Below are 12,970 nucleotides of genomic sequence, written 5' to 3'. Positions count from 1 at the left end.
ATTAAGCTAGATGTTCGCAAGATTGTTTTGGCTGGGTGGGGTTTTTCATATTTCCATACAAATTAAATAATTTTATGTTCTAGTTCTGTGAAAGATGCCATTGGTAACTTGATAGGGGTTTCCTTGAATCTGTAGATTGCCTTGGGTAGTACGGTCGTTTTAAGAATATTGATTCCTCCAATCCTAGGAAATGTTTTATCTTTCCATCTGTTTTTGTCATCTTCAGTTTCTTTCATCAGCGTCTTATAGTTTTCATAGTGTAGGTCTTTTGCCTCCTTAGGTATGTTTATTCCTGGGTACTTTACTCTTTTTGATGTGATAGTGAATGGGATTGTTCCCTTAGTTACTCTTTCCGATATTTTGTTGTTAGTGTATAGAAAAGCAACAAATGTCTGTATATTAATTTTTTTATCCTGCAACTTTACCAAATTCATTGATGAGCTCTATTAACTTTCTGGGAGTATCTTTAGGATTTTCTATGTATAGTATCACGTCATCTGTAAACAGTGACAGATTTATTTCTTTTCTAGTTTGGATCCGTTTTATTATTTTTTTTTTTGTCTGATTTCTCTGGCTAGGAGTTCTAAAACTAGGTTGAATAAAAGTGGTGAGAGTGGGCATCCTTGTCTTGTTCCTGATGTTAGAGTAAATGCTTTCAGCTTTTCACCATTGAGTGTGATGTTAGCTGTGGCTTTGTCGTATATGGCCTTTATTATGTTGAGGTATGTTCCCTCTATGCCCACTTTCTGGAGAATTTTTATCATAAATGAATGCTGAACTTTATCAAAAGCTTTTCCTGCATCTATTTTATTTGTTTTTTTTAAATTGAAATATAGTCAGTTTATAATCTTGTGTCAATTTCTGGTGTACAGCACAATACTTCAGTCATACATGAATATACATACATTCATTTTCATATTCTTTTTCACCATAAGCTACTGCAAGATACCAAATATCGTTCCCTGTGCTTAACTTGTTTATCTATTTTATATATACCAGTCAGTATTCTGTGTCTATTGAGATGATCATATGGTTTTTATTCTTCAGTTTGCTAAAGTGGTGTATCACACTGATTGATTTGAAGATATTGAAAAATACTTCCATCCCTGAGGTAAATCCCACTTGATTATGGTGTCTGATCCTTTTAATGTATTGTTGGAGTCAGCTTGCTAGTATTTTGTTGAGGGTTTATGCATCTTTTTTCATAAGTCATATGGGCCTGTAATGTTCTCTCTCTCTTTTTTTTTTTTTTTTGGTGATATCTTTGTTTTTGGTATCAGGATGATGGTGGCCTCAATTAATGAGTTTGAAAGTGTTCCTTCCTCTGTAATTTTTTGGAATAGTTTGAGAAGGATAGGTGTTAACTCTTCTCTAAATGTTTAGTAGAATTCCCCTGTGAAGCCATCTGGTCCTGGACTTTTGTTTGTTGGGAGTTTTTAAATTACTGATTCAGTTTCGATACTGGTAATTGATCTGTTTATGTTTTCTGTTTCTTCATGGTTCGGTCTTGGGAAATTGTAGCTTTCTAAGAATTTGTCCAATTCTTCTAGGTTGTCCATTTTATTGATATATAGCCTCTTATGATCCATTGTATTTCTGTGGTGTCAGTTGTAACTTCTCCTTTTTCATTTCTGATTTTATTGATTTGAGCCCTCTCCCTTTTTTCTTGATGAGTCTGGCTAAAAGTTTATCACTTTCTTTTAGCTTTTCAAAGAATCAGTTTTTAGTTTCATTCATTTTTTCTTTTTTGGTCTTTATTTCACTTATATCTGCTCTGATCTTTATGATTTCTTTCCTTCTACTAACTTCGGGTTTTATTCTTTCTCGAGTTGCTTTAGAAGTAGGTTGCTTGATATTTTTCTTGCTCCCTGTGGTACGCTTGTATTGCTATAAAATTCTGTCTTAGAACTGCTTTTGCTGCGTCCCATAGGTTTTGGGTTGTCATGTTTTTGTTTTGATTTGTCTCTAGGTATTTTTTTTTATTTCCTCTTTGATTTCTTCAGTGATCCATTGATTGTTTAGTAGCATGTTAGACTCCACGTGTTTGTGGCTTTTGCAGTTTTTTTCTTTTTGATTTCTAATCTCATAGTGTTGTGGTTGGAAAAGATGCTTGATATGATTTTGATTTTCTTAAATTTACTGAGGCTTGCTTTGTGAACCAGCATGTGATATATCCTGAAGAATGTTCCATGTGTATCTGAAAAGAATGTGTATTCTGCTGCTTTTGGACAGAACGCTCTATAGGTATCAATTGAACCCATCTGGTCTAAGGAGTCACTTGAGGCCTGTTTCCTTATTGATTTCCTGTCTGGATGATCTGCCCATTGATGTAAGAGGGGTGTTAAAATCCCCCACTATTACTGTGCTACTGTCCATTTCTCCCTTTATTATGTTAACATTTGCCTTACATGTTGAGGTGCTCCTATGTTGGGTACATAAATATTTACAATTGTTATATCTTCTTCTTGGTTTGATCCTTTGAGCATTATGTAATGTCCTTCTTTGTCTCTTGTAGCAGTCTTTACTTTAAAGCCTATTTTATCCAGTTTTTAAATATGTAGCTTTATTAAGATATAAATCATATAATTTACTCGAAAGTATAAAATCCAGTAGTCTTTAGTATATTCCTAGAGTTGTTTAGCCATCACCATAGTCAATTGTAGAATATTTTCACCACCCGAAAAGAAGCCCTAGACCCATTAATAGGGACTTTCCATTTCTTCTCAAGCCCCCAGCCCTAGGCAGCCACTAATCTACTTTTTGTCTCTACAGATTTGCTTCTTCTGGACATTTTGCTTAAATGAACTGATACCTAGTGTGAATGACTTCTTCCACTTAGCATAATGTTTTCATGATTCATCCATGTTGTCTCATGTATCAGTACTTCATTCTTTTTATGGCCAAATAATATTCCAGGGTATGAACATCCTACATTTTGTCTATCCTTTCATCAGTTGATGGACATTTGAATTTTTATTTTCTGCTATTATGAATAATGCTGTGATGAACATTTGTGTACAAGTTTTTGTATGGACATACATTTTCAGTTCTTTGGTGTATAAACCTAGAAAAGGAGTTGTTCAGTCATATAATAACTCTATGCATAACCTTTTGAGGAGCTGCCAGAGTGTTTTCCAAAGCAGCTGCTTTACCACCAGCAGTGTACAAGACTTCCAGTTTCTCCACATCCTCACCAATGCTGTTAGTATCCATTTTTTTTCTTTACAGCCATTCTAGCAGGTATGAAGTATTATGTTCACGGTTGCCTCTCATGTGTACAGGCCACGTACGGGCCTCTCTCTTTCACCCTCCTCTTTCAATTGTGGGCTTCTCCAGTGCAGGGACCACATCTGGGAGCCAATATCCACATGCTGCAGGGTATGGTGCCTCTTTTGGTGGAAGTCTAACCCCCAGCTTTGCCCCCACCCCTCCACCATGAAATTCCTCTGGCTAAGAGAACTGATCCAGAGCCTGAGGAATGAGCAGTGTTCTTCCTTCCTCTCATCCCCTTAGAAGAAATATGGAAAATCACCGATCATCAGAGCTAGGACTTGGAGACCATCCCTTTCACCCCTTCATTTGACGGTTGGAATAACTGAAGCACTAACAGAAGTGTACCAAACATTAGATTTGTGGCAAGCGATGGGAGACGGTAATTCTTTTTTTTTTTTTTTTTTTTTTTTAGTGAATGTAGATTTATTCAGAGAGATACATTGAAAGGCAAGAGAAAGGCCACAATGTGTGTGGGTTGGGTACTCAGATTAAAAGTAGGTACACATTCCGCAGACAGAATGCGGGCTGTCTCTGAAGAGGGAGAGAGAGAGGGGCGGCCAGAGATGGTAATTCTTTAGGAGTCTTTGCTTTGTGTTGGATTTAGGCCAACACCAAGCTTCATACTGCCCTCCCAGTGATGATTCAGAAGACCAGTTGACACTTACCTGTGTCTGTCATCAATACAACATAAGAAAATGAGTTATTTATGATTTAATACGTGTACCTTGCTTATACACAAAATGTTTCAAAACATTAGTTGGAGGAAGGGTGTAATAAAAGGATCTCATAGTGAATGATTGGAAGCAGGAGTTTAGAGGACCATGGGGTGCTCATCCTTCTACACCTCCCCCCCTTGCCGCTGCCCCACCCCACTCCAATCGCCCAGTAGGCCTGAGACTATTGAGAGTAGCCTGTTGGTTAAGAGCATCAACATTGAAACCCACCTGCCCAAATCTGTATCCTACTCTGCTCACTAAAGGACCTTGGGCAAGTTATATAACCTATTTCCTCATATGGAAAGTGTGGGTAGTGGTAGGAATTACCTCATTGGGCTATTGTGAGGATTGAGTGTGTTCATCTGTGTGTGACACGCATAGAACATTGCCCGGCACACACTAAGCGCTGTGTTTGTGTTGGCTACTAGCTATTGCTATTATTATTCTTGTCTCTTTGCCCCCAGCCCCCTCAGGCCTGGGAGCCTGGCAACACCCAACCTCGTAGCCTTGTCCCCACCTGATGCAGGAGGAGTCCAGCACAGGCACCTAGATCACCATCACAGACAGAAAATTTGAAGGCCCTCTGCGACGTATCTGAGGAAACTGAGTCCCAGAGAGGAGCAGGGACTTGCCTAAGGTTACCCAATCAGGGCAGAACCTAGGCTAGAATCTAGATGTCCCAGGGCTCTGGGGTATGGCTTGGGCATGACAAGACTCCTTCCAGGAGAAGCTTTGTAGGGGAGCTTTGTGACCAACGATGTGTTCATTTCCACACCAACAGTGCAAATGTGTTGACAGTGTTAAACACCCTGGCTGCTGCCAATTGGTTAAAGGTGATCTGGCTGGCTGGGCAGCTTCACCCACCATGGTGGGAGCCAAGGTGAAGCCTTTGGGGCTGAGGCCTCTCAGCAAACACTATCCTGTTGGGGCCTCACAGTCAAGGGCCCCAGGGTGCCTGCTGTTGACTGAAATAAACGCGCAGCCTAAAATTTAAGAGGTGCAGGGAAAAAGGATGTGGGGCATGAGAAAGGCTGTGCCCCAGGCTTCAGTTGAACCTCTGGGACATGCCCTGCCAAGTGTGGGTCCTTGGTTTTGTGGAGGAAAGAATTCAAGAGTGAGCCACGGTTGAGTAAAGGTAGATTTATTCAGAGAGATACATTGAAAGGCAAGAGAAAGGCCACAAAGTGTGGGGTTGGGCACTCAGATTAAAAGTAGGTACACAGTTTGTTGCCAGTTTTTATGGGCTTGGTAGATTCATATGCTAGTTAAGTGGAAGGACCAGCCTAACTAGCCTGGAGAAGGGGCTGGGATTCCCAGGAAGTTGGCCGCTTCCCACTCTTTGACCTTTTGTGTCTAGCCTTGGGACCGCCATGGTGCCTGTGGGCCTGTTATTCACCATGCTAATATATTACAGTGGGCGTATAATGAAGCTCAAGTTCTGCTAGAAGTCAAATCTCCCACCATCTTGAGCCTCAAGGCCTCCTGGGGGTTGAATCCTCCACCATTTTTATATTAATTGCTGTAGCATTCCTTGAATGGCTGTGCCCTGTCCCCTTCCTGTCTCAATCTGGCATGCGTTCCTGCTAGACCTTGAAGTGAGGATATTTCTACCGCCACCCATGACCCACATCAACCCCTGGTGCCAACTCCAGTCATTGACCTCACTGCTCTGTCCTCACCCGGAAAGCAGGAGGAGAAGAGGAACAACGCTTATCCTCTTCAGGACAGGGGAAGCCTCTGCATTCCTTTCTGGGATTCACTGGTGTGGGTGGTTAATACAGCATGAGCTTCCAAAGCCCCCTGGGAGCCCTGAAACTGCGACAGAGCATCTGGGTGCATTGATCAGGGGTGAGGTTCTCCAAGGGGCTCAAAACCCAGGGGTAGCTCAAGGCCAGCACCCCAGAGCTGGATTGTCAGGGTGCCCTGAGGTGGCAGTGGACAAGAATTGCTGGGGAAGGAAGCCTTTAAGAAGCTGGAAATTTGGAAGAGCAGAGTTCTCGTGAGGTTGGTGTGCTGGTATTGACACTCCTGCTTAGTGTAGCAATCAGAGGGTTGTCTGCCATGTGGGTGGAGGGCCTTGGAACCATCCCTGCCCCATCCCGCCACTGTGCTCTGCCCCATCCCGCCACTGTGCCCTGCCCCTTGGCCTTCAAATCAGGACTTAAATTTCCCCCTAATGCCCAGTGGGGCTGCCTCCATTTTTTTCACCTCATCCAAGCCTCACTCACCCCAGAGGCAGTTACAAGTGATAACTCAGGTGGGGAGGGGACCCTAGGGTGAGGGGATGGGAAGGCACAGTAGCACAGTGGTTGGGAGTGGTGTTTCCAGAGAGCAGGGCCCAGGTTTTAGAGGATGCAGGTGAATCTCTGGAATGAGGAAGAAGTAGAAGGGTTATTAGAGGACAAAAGGCCAACGCACAGGGATAGTTACCATGGATGAGGGCTTTCCAGAGGCAACAGGAGATGGAGCAGTGGGCTGAGTTTTACGGTGCAAATAATGGTTAGATCTAGCTTACGTGGTGTCCTGGTTGCAGAGCAAGTCGTGGAAGCCTGGGTTTCAAATGCCGTCTCTGCCCCTGGCTGGCCTTGTGACACTGAGCTCTTCTAAAGGTCCTCTGGGCATCTGTCACCACACCTGCAAAATAGGACTATTACTAAAACCCACAGTAGGCTGTTGGCGGAGAGTCAAGGCACATAAATGCTTGGCAGTGTGTGCGTTTAGTAAAGAAAAGTGAAAAAAAAAAAGGCCACAAAAACCAGTCAAGCTTCCTGCCCAGCTCCTCAGGCCAAGGGCTGTCTTCAGGTGGAAGCCCAGGTGACAGAAATAGTGTCTTCCTGCAGCTGTGACAAGGATGACAGCTAACACACACTCTCCTACCTGCTTTGGCAGCTCCTGCCTCTCTTTATGTAAGTTTCGCAGGTTGGCAGCTGGGCCCTGTGCCAGCTAGGTCAAAGGTATCTGAAGCCACACCTCACCCACAGCCCTAGGGCAGGCTGGGGCGGGTCCTCACTCATGCCCGGCCCCACCCCACTGCCTCATCACCTGGAACCAGGGGACCAGCAGCACTGGCTCCCACACTCACAACACCTGAGCTGAAGGAGCTCAGGGGATGCTGAGTCCTGTGCCTGCCAGGCCCAAGAAGGAAGGTGAGCGCCCTGTGGCAGCCGGACCTCCCAGGCACACCCTCCACTGTAAGTCCTTGGTGGGGGTCTCTGGGCTGGGAGTCAGGAACCTCGAGAGAGATGCCAGGGGCCTGATCTTTGAGGTGAGCAGTAAAGGGTGGGGGTCGGCCATGCAGGGGAGTGGGAAGACCAGTGAGCGAGCAGCGCTGTAGACCAGTTCACTGCTGTTAAGAGCCCCGGGCTGCACAGAGGGACCAGCCCATGCAGCCAGGACCGTGGGGTGTGGAGGAGGCACTGCTCTTCTCCCTGCTTGGAGGTTTCGGATATGGGGATGTATTGGGGCAATTCCTTCCACTGAAAATGACCTACAGTGTGTAGAAGGGTTCTCCCTTTCCCCCAGGGCAGAGAGAGGGGAGAACCAGAACAAGTAACAGGGAGGGTTACCAGTAAAGATCAGGAGTCTTTGCAAAGGAGGCGGCCCAGGAATCTGACTTATCTGCTCATCCTGATAATCCATTGGCCCTGGAGACTAGAGAGCCCGGAGCCCACAGGCAGCCACCTCTTGCGAGGCCATGTTGTTCTGGATGCAAACAGAGCGTGTGGGCTTAGGAGGCAGTAAATTACAGGTACCCAGGCCGGGAGCTGTGAGTCAAGCCCAGGAAGGATGGAAGCTGCCCTCACACCCAGCCAGGTGTGACTCACGCTGTGTCTCTGTTGCAGGGCAGATTGGTGGCACTGGGCCTCTCTCAGGTGGATGCCACTCCACCAGGGGACATTGGGACACGCTGTCTGAGGTTCTCATTCTCTCCCGGGTGAGCTCGTGGGGTGTGGCTGCCCCTCAGGGACCATGCTGGAGTTGCTTCTGCTCAGGTCTGCCGGCTCCATCCTGAGGACCATGTAAGGAACCAGGATCCCACACTCCTCCCGCCTCCTGGCCCCCACGCTGCCTCACAGGGAGAGTTCCTGGGCTTGGCAGGGCACCTGGACCCCCACACTTGGGACTGGGACTTATCACCCTGCTTAGTCACCCTCCTAATCTCATCAGAGAATTTTCTTCTGCTTATTCTCCAAAAGCTCCACGAGAGTCCACCAGTAACAGTGATGAGAGCGGGCTATGTACTAAGCACTTATATGTATCATCTTATCCTCATAACATCCGTAGGATTTAGGCAGAAAACTGAGGCTCAGAGAGGTACAGTGGCTTGTCCATGGTAACACAGCTAGTAAAGTAAGTTGAACCAGACAGGCCAACTCTGGTGAATCTTGGTATGCTACTGTTTCAGGGAGGCGTTTATTTTTATTGAAGTCTAGTTGTTTTACAAAGAAAATATTTATTGAGCACCTACTGCATTCAGTGGCCTGGCTGCTGAGGGCTGAATGGGAAGAAAGTTCAACAGAAATAAATAGGAGTTTTACCCCCATCCACGAGGGGTTCACATGAAAAACAAAGTCTCCCCCTTAACTTATGCATCACACACGGTGACAACTTGAGAAGAATTAGATCCAGTCAACATTTACTGAGCTCCAGCTGTCTGCTAGCCAGTACTCAGGGCCAGAGGACAGAGTTGAATCAGGTGTGACCCCTGCTTTCAAGAAATCTTCCCAGGCTACCATCAAAGCCCAAACCTGAGTGTCTGAGGGCCACAAAGGGTGAGAGGGTGTTTGGGGATAATCCAGAAGGACTTCCTGAAGGAGGAGCTGAAGGAGGCTTTTGGCAGGCTCTGTCTTCCAAAGGCTCCCATCAGCTCCTCTGGCAAGATGAGAAGTGGAAGGAGAGACAGTTAAGAGAAAGGGAGTGTGCAGGCTCTCCCAGACTCCTCTGCCTGCACCCTACACACCTCACAATATATTCACTCATACATGCCCTTCAGGTGTCTCCTTGCTCCCCATGCTGCTGGCCAGGTGCTGAAGAAGTTTGTTGTTTATAGCGCGCGCGCGTGTGTGTGTGTGTATGAGCTGGGGGTGAGAGCAGACACTGTCCTCATCAAGGGATCCTTTCCAATCTTCCTCCTTGGAGTTGAGGAAAGCAGACAGAGGCAAGTCAGCCTCCGAGGGCCAGTCTCCCAGCATTACTGTCATTCTGCTGCTTAGGAACTTCTGCCTTGGGCTCTGAGCCAGCTTCCGGACTGCTGGTTCCAGGAGGAGGCTAAGATTCCAGAATGACGGGAATACTGTTTTAATCACTTTGGACAGGCTAACTGTGTTCACGACAGGAGTTGCACCTCACCTGCTGAGGTCATTTACCGACCCTTTGTGCCTTCTGGAAAAGCAGCAAGAATCAGAAGGGGCCCAAAGTGCTTTTGAGGAGTCAGAACAGAAGGGATTGCTCCCCCAGATCTCGGGTACTTTTCTTTGAGGAAATCGTTATAAATTCCACCTTGGAAGCCATCTCCTCTGATTTTTATCGACAATTCTAACACGCTTGGTTGTCTAGCTTGATTATCTTATTTCTTAACCCGCTGCCAAAAAATCCTGTGAAGTAGGAGGGAGATGAGTTGCTGGAGGCCAGCACAGCAGCAAGAAGGGACGCTAGTAACGCAGGTGAGAATTGAAAGCTAAAAACAACCACTACCAGGGGCAATGATGTATGAGGCAGTGGCCACAGTGGGACGGGACAAGCGGCCCTCGGCATGATGCACGTTGGCTCCCTTTTGTGTTACAAGCCTGGCCAGTAGAGTCTGTTACTAGTGTGACCCTGAGTGAGTAGGAAAAAGTTATAGGGAGGTCCAGCGAATTCTGTTTCAGATGATGGGCAAGGGGGCCATCCCCCTAAAAGGACTAAATCTTGAAAGTTCTAGCAAGGGAAAGAGCACACTTCACTCTTTTGGAAAATTAGGTTATGGCATTCTCTTAATCAGGCATCCAATATTTGGCAGGCACAGGGCATAGAAGGTTGGATAAGACCCTCTGTGGGCCATCTACAAGGGTCAGGAATCCATCCTCTCGCTGAAGGAGAGAAAGGACAGAACAGGGGAGTGGACACACCCAATGTCCCAGCCACAAGACACTTGCTACTGCAGTGGGTGCCAGATGCTTGGGAAAACGCCCCCACGGGGAATTGCTTCCAACAGCTTCTCCTCCCCATAAACAGAAGGTTCTGATCACGATGAGCACGCTTGGCCCTTGGCTTCCTGAGTCATCTTTTCATTTAGTCTTTGTTTAGCCATTTTAAAGCCAGAACCAGTTTATGCCAATTTTATTAGGTGGCAGAAATGTGGCCCCTACCTTATGATGGTGAGGATTTAAAAACAGGCTTGTTTGTGAGGAAGCAGTGAAGATGGTGGGAGTGTACAACCAAGGATGACCTCAGCTAATTCGGGGGGTGCTGCCCAGCTGGTGATCTCAAAGGCTGATCAGCTGTAAGTCCTGGGTTGAACCTGCGGGCCACCCCGTCTTTTGAGGACGGGGCCAAGACAGAGCATGGATGTTACGTTACACCAAGTTCACAGTCCTCCCCCGGATGCTCACCGCGTGGGACCCTCAGCCTAGTTGTGTGCGTGTCCTCTCGTTTGCCCTATAATTGTCTGAGCCCAGAGTTCAGGGGCCATTAGTAACATGGCAGTCTTCTTTGTCCCAAAGTGGAGGCAGCTTTTACTCAATGACTCAAGAGAGCAGTGGCAATAACCAATGATCCAAAGTTAGCAGGACAAGTTCCACAGTGTTTGGAACCCTGTGTTTCCCTCTGCCTAGCACAGCAGGCCTCACCCCAGAAGCATGCTTTGTCATTTTTCTGTCCTTCTGTTAGCTTCCCCAGAGCAGGTCACCATAGCAACAGAGGGGTTTGCTCCAGCCCTGTGGCCAGGCCTTGTTCACAAAGTTCCCAAGAAGGGGACCAGCCAGCACCCCACTCATCCCTCTTTTCCCCCTCTCCCTCCCTTCATAACCTCCTGATCTTTTTTGCTTTAAAACCTATCCCAGTTTCTTAAACAGATTGCCGCCAGGTGGGCCTGGGTGTGTTCGCAAACTTAGTTTGAACCTGCGGTACCAGCGAGGAACAAGGCAGAATGTGAAAAGCAGGTAACTGAGCCAGCTGCCTAGGAATTGGGCAGGGATGGGACCAGCCCCACCCTGACAGACAGGCGGGACTCCCTGGAGCCAGGGTCCTGCCCTCAGGGCTGCCATGGCCAACTGCGCAGGCTGAACAATGTACAACTCCAGTAGGCTCTGTTTATAGAGCCTATGACTGAAATGTGTCCCTGGAGTTGAGTAAGGCTGCTTGGTCCTGACGTGCATACTGCACTCCATCTGCTCATCCACCCGGGTAGTTGAGGTCTGGCCAGTTGAGTCCTGAGGAGGAATCATGCCGAGGAGCAGTGAGGCTGAGTTGATAATGGAGGCCTAATAACCCCTTGGACTGGGTTGGCCAGAGGAGGAGATTCATTGTCCAGGGCCACCGCACCTAGGAGACAAGGGGGTCTGGGCCAGGGGTGCAAGAAGATGACATGAGTCCTGGGTCTCCCTGGTCCCATGCCTGTTCTCTCCACGGGGGAATGGATACAGGACACACTCACAGGTACCACTGAAGAGGAGAGGTCCTCACTTGGGGACTGCCTAGGACCCTTAAGAGCCGTAGGAATGACCTCCACTCTGAGTTTCTAAGCACAGCCATTCTCAGTACCTAAGGGCTGGTAGGTGTGGGGGGTGGGGGGGTGGGGGCACTTGCCAACCCTAAGAGCCTGCATGCTGCTGGAGTGGTGCTCAGAATCCTCCCATGCCAGACCCCAAGCCTTTCCTTGTCCAGAGGAGGACACTGAGCCCAGAGAGAGGCATGCACTTGCCCAGAGTCACACAGCAAATTACAGCAGAGCAGGACTTGATTTTTCTTTCTACTGAGCCTTTAGAACCTGCAAGGAGAGGCTAGGGTAGCGGTGAGTTTAGCTCCTGCAACTACTGAGGTCTTCCCCCTGGGTATCCCACACCCTGCCCTGAGAGGGAGGCAGAGATGTCAGGGTCACCCCCAGCATTCCTGGCCAGCATGGGGAGCCCAGGTCAGTCTACCATGTTCTGACAATTGTTTCCCCCCTCCACTGCCAGCTTCCTGACTGATGGGCAGGCACGCTCCAAAGAGACCTTAAGCCATGCTCACAAGCTCTCGTCCCCAGAGAAGGCGAAGGATGCCCAGCTGGATTCTCCAGGTGAGCCAGCCAAAGACTGCCAGGCAGGATGGGGTGGGGCAGGGCTTGAACTGAGCACTGAGCTGTGCTGGGTGTGCTTGAGGCAGTTGAGGGGACACTGCAAGTCCAGGCTGACACAAGCCCGGGACACACAGAACAGAACTTTGGGACGGGGAGGGTAGAAATCTCCATGTGCCCAGGGACACCACCACACCTCTTCTCTCATTGCTGCTATCAAGCCAAGGGTGATGGAAGGTAGTGAGAGGAAGATTTCTTCTTCAGGAAGTTTGCAAAGGAAAGAGGTCAAAGATAGGGAGACCTTGGGGCCTCATCCAGGGCAAGGCTGTGGGTACGAGGGATTCTGCCCAGGGTTGCTAAGAGACAGGAGGCCTATATAAGCACGGCCTTGGAGTTTACAAGCGGGTTAACTGGGCTAGGAGGCAGGCAGAGTTCATTTTGAAGGTTTAGGAGGTCACATGCTCTTTTAATGATATTCAGCCCCAGATAATTGCACTTTAAGGGAAGCAGTTATTTACCCTGAAGAGTCATCAGAACAATAATAACATAGTTGTGGTTCCTTATCATTGGCTGTACAACAATACTGTAGCAACGACTGAAGTTAAAAAAAAAAAAAAGTGGAAGCCATAGGTGCCCGGCACAGAGGGTCGCTGCCTCCCGTGTTCTGTGCTGTTCTTGGGAAGGTACATTGTTGCCATCTGGTCGCTGATCTGCGTCACCTCTCAGG

General features: G+C 47.6%; 1 protein-coding gene and 1 long non-coding RNA gene across 3 annotated transcripts in view; one reads left to right on the top strand and one right to left on the bottom strand.

The window, feature by feature from the left end:
- Positions 1-5,077: 5,077 nt before the first annotated feature.
- LOC140689750 (uncharacterized) lies at positions 5,078-7,794 on the bottom strand. The gene is made up of 3 exons (XR_012064831.1): positions 7,556-7,794; positions 6,505-6,623; positions 5,078-6,355 (listed from the first exon to the last, which is right to left on the bottom strand). It is a non-coding gene; the product is annotated as an uncharacterized lncRNA (long non-coding RNA).
- The window catches only part of ACSBG1 (acyl-CoA synthetase bubblegum family member 1), a 27,007-nt gene continuing 21,060 nt past the window's right edge, over positions 7,024-12,970 (top strand). The window contains exons 1-4 of one of the 2 annotated variants that reach the window (XM_031691746.2): positions 7,024-7,180; positions 7,832-8,008; positions 11,030-11,128; positions 12,146-12,246. In XM_031691746.2, the coding sequence (XP_031547606.1) occupies positions 7,959-8,008; positions 11,030-11,128; positions 12,146-12,246 (250 nt within the window). In that variant the 5' untranslated portion in view covers positions 7,024-7,180; positions 7,832-7,958. The remainder of the gene's footprint in view (positions 7,181-7,831; positions 8,009-11,029; positions 11,129-12,145; positions 12,247-12,970) is intronic. The other variant, XM_072950916.1, reaches the window with a different exon arrangement.

Source organism: Vicugna pacos, chromosome 27, assembly GCF_048564905.1.
Source record: "Vicugna pacos chromosome 27, VicPac4, whole genome shotgun sequence".
Classification (NCBI taxonomy): Eukaryota; Metazoa; Chordata; class Mammalia; order Artiodactyla; family Camelidae; genus Vicugna; species Vicugna pacos.
Note: the sequence above shows the minus strand (reverse complement) of the source record. Positions and strands in the feature narration are given on the sequence as shown.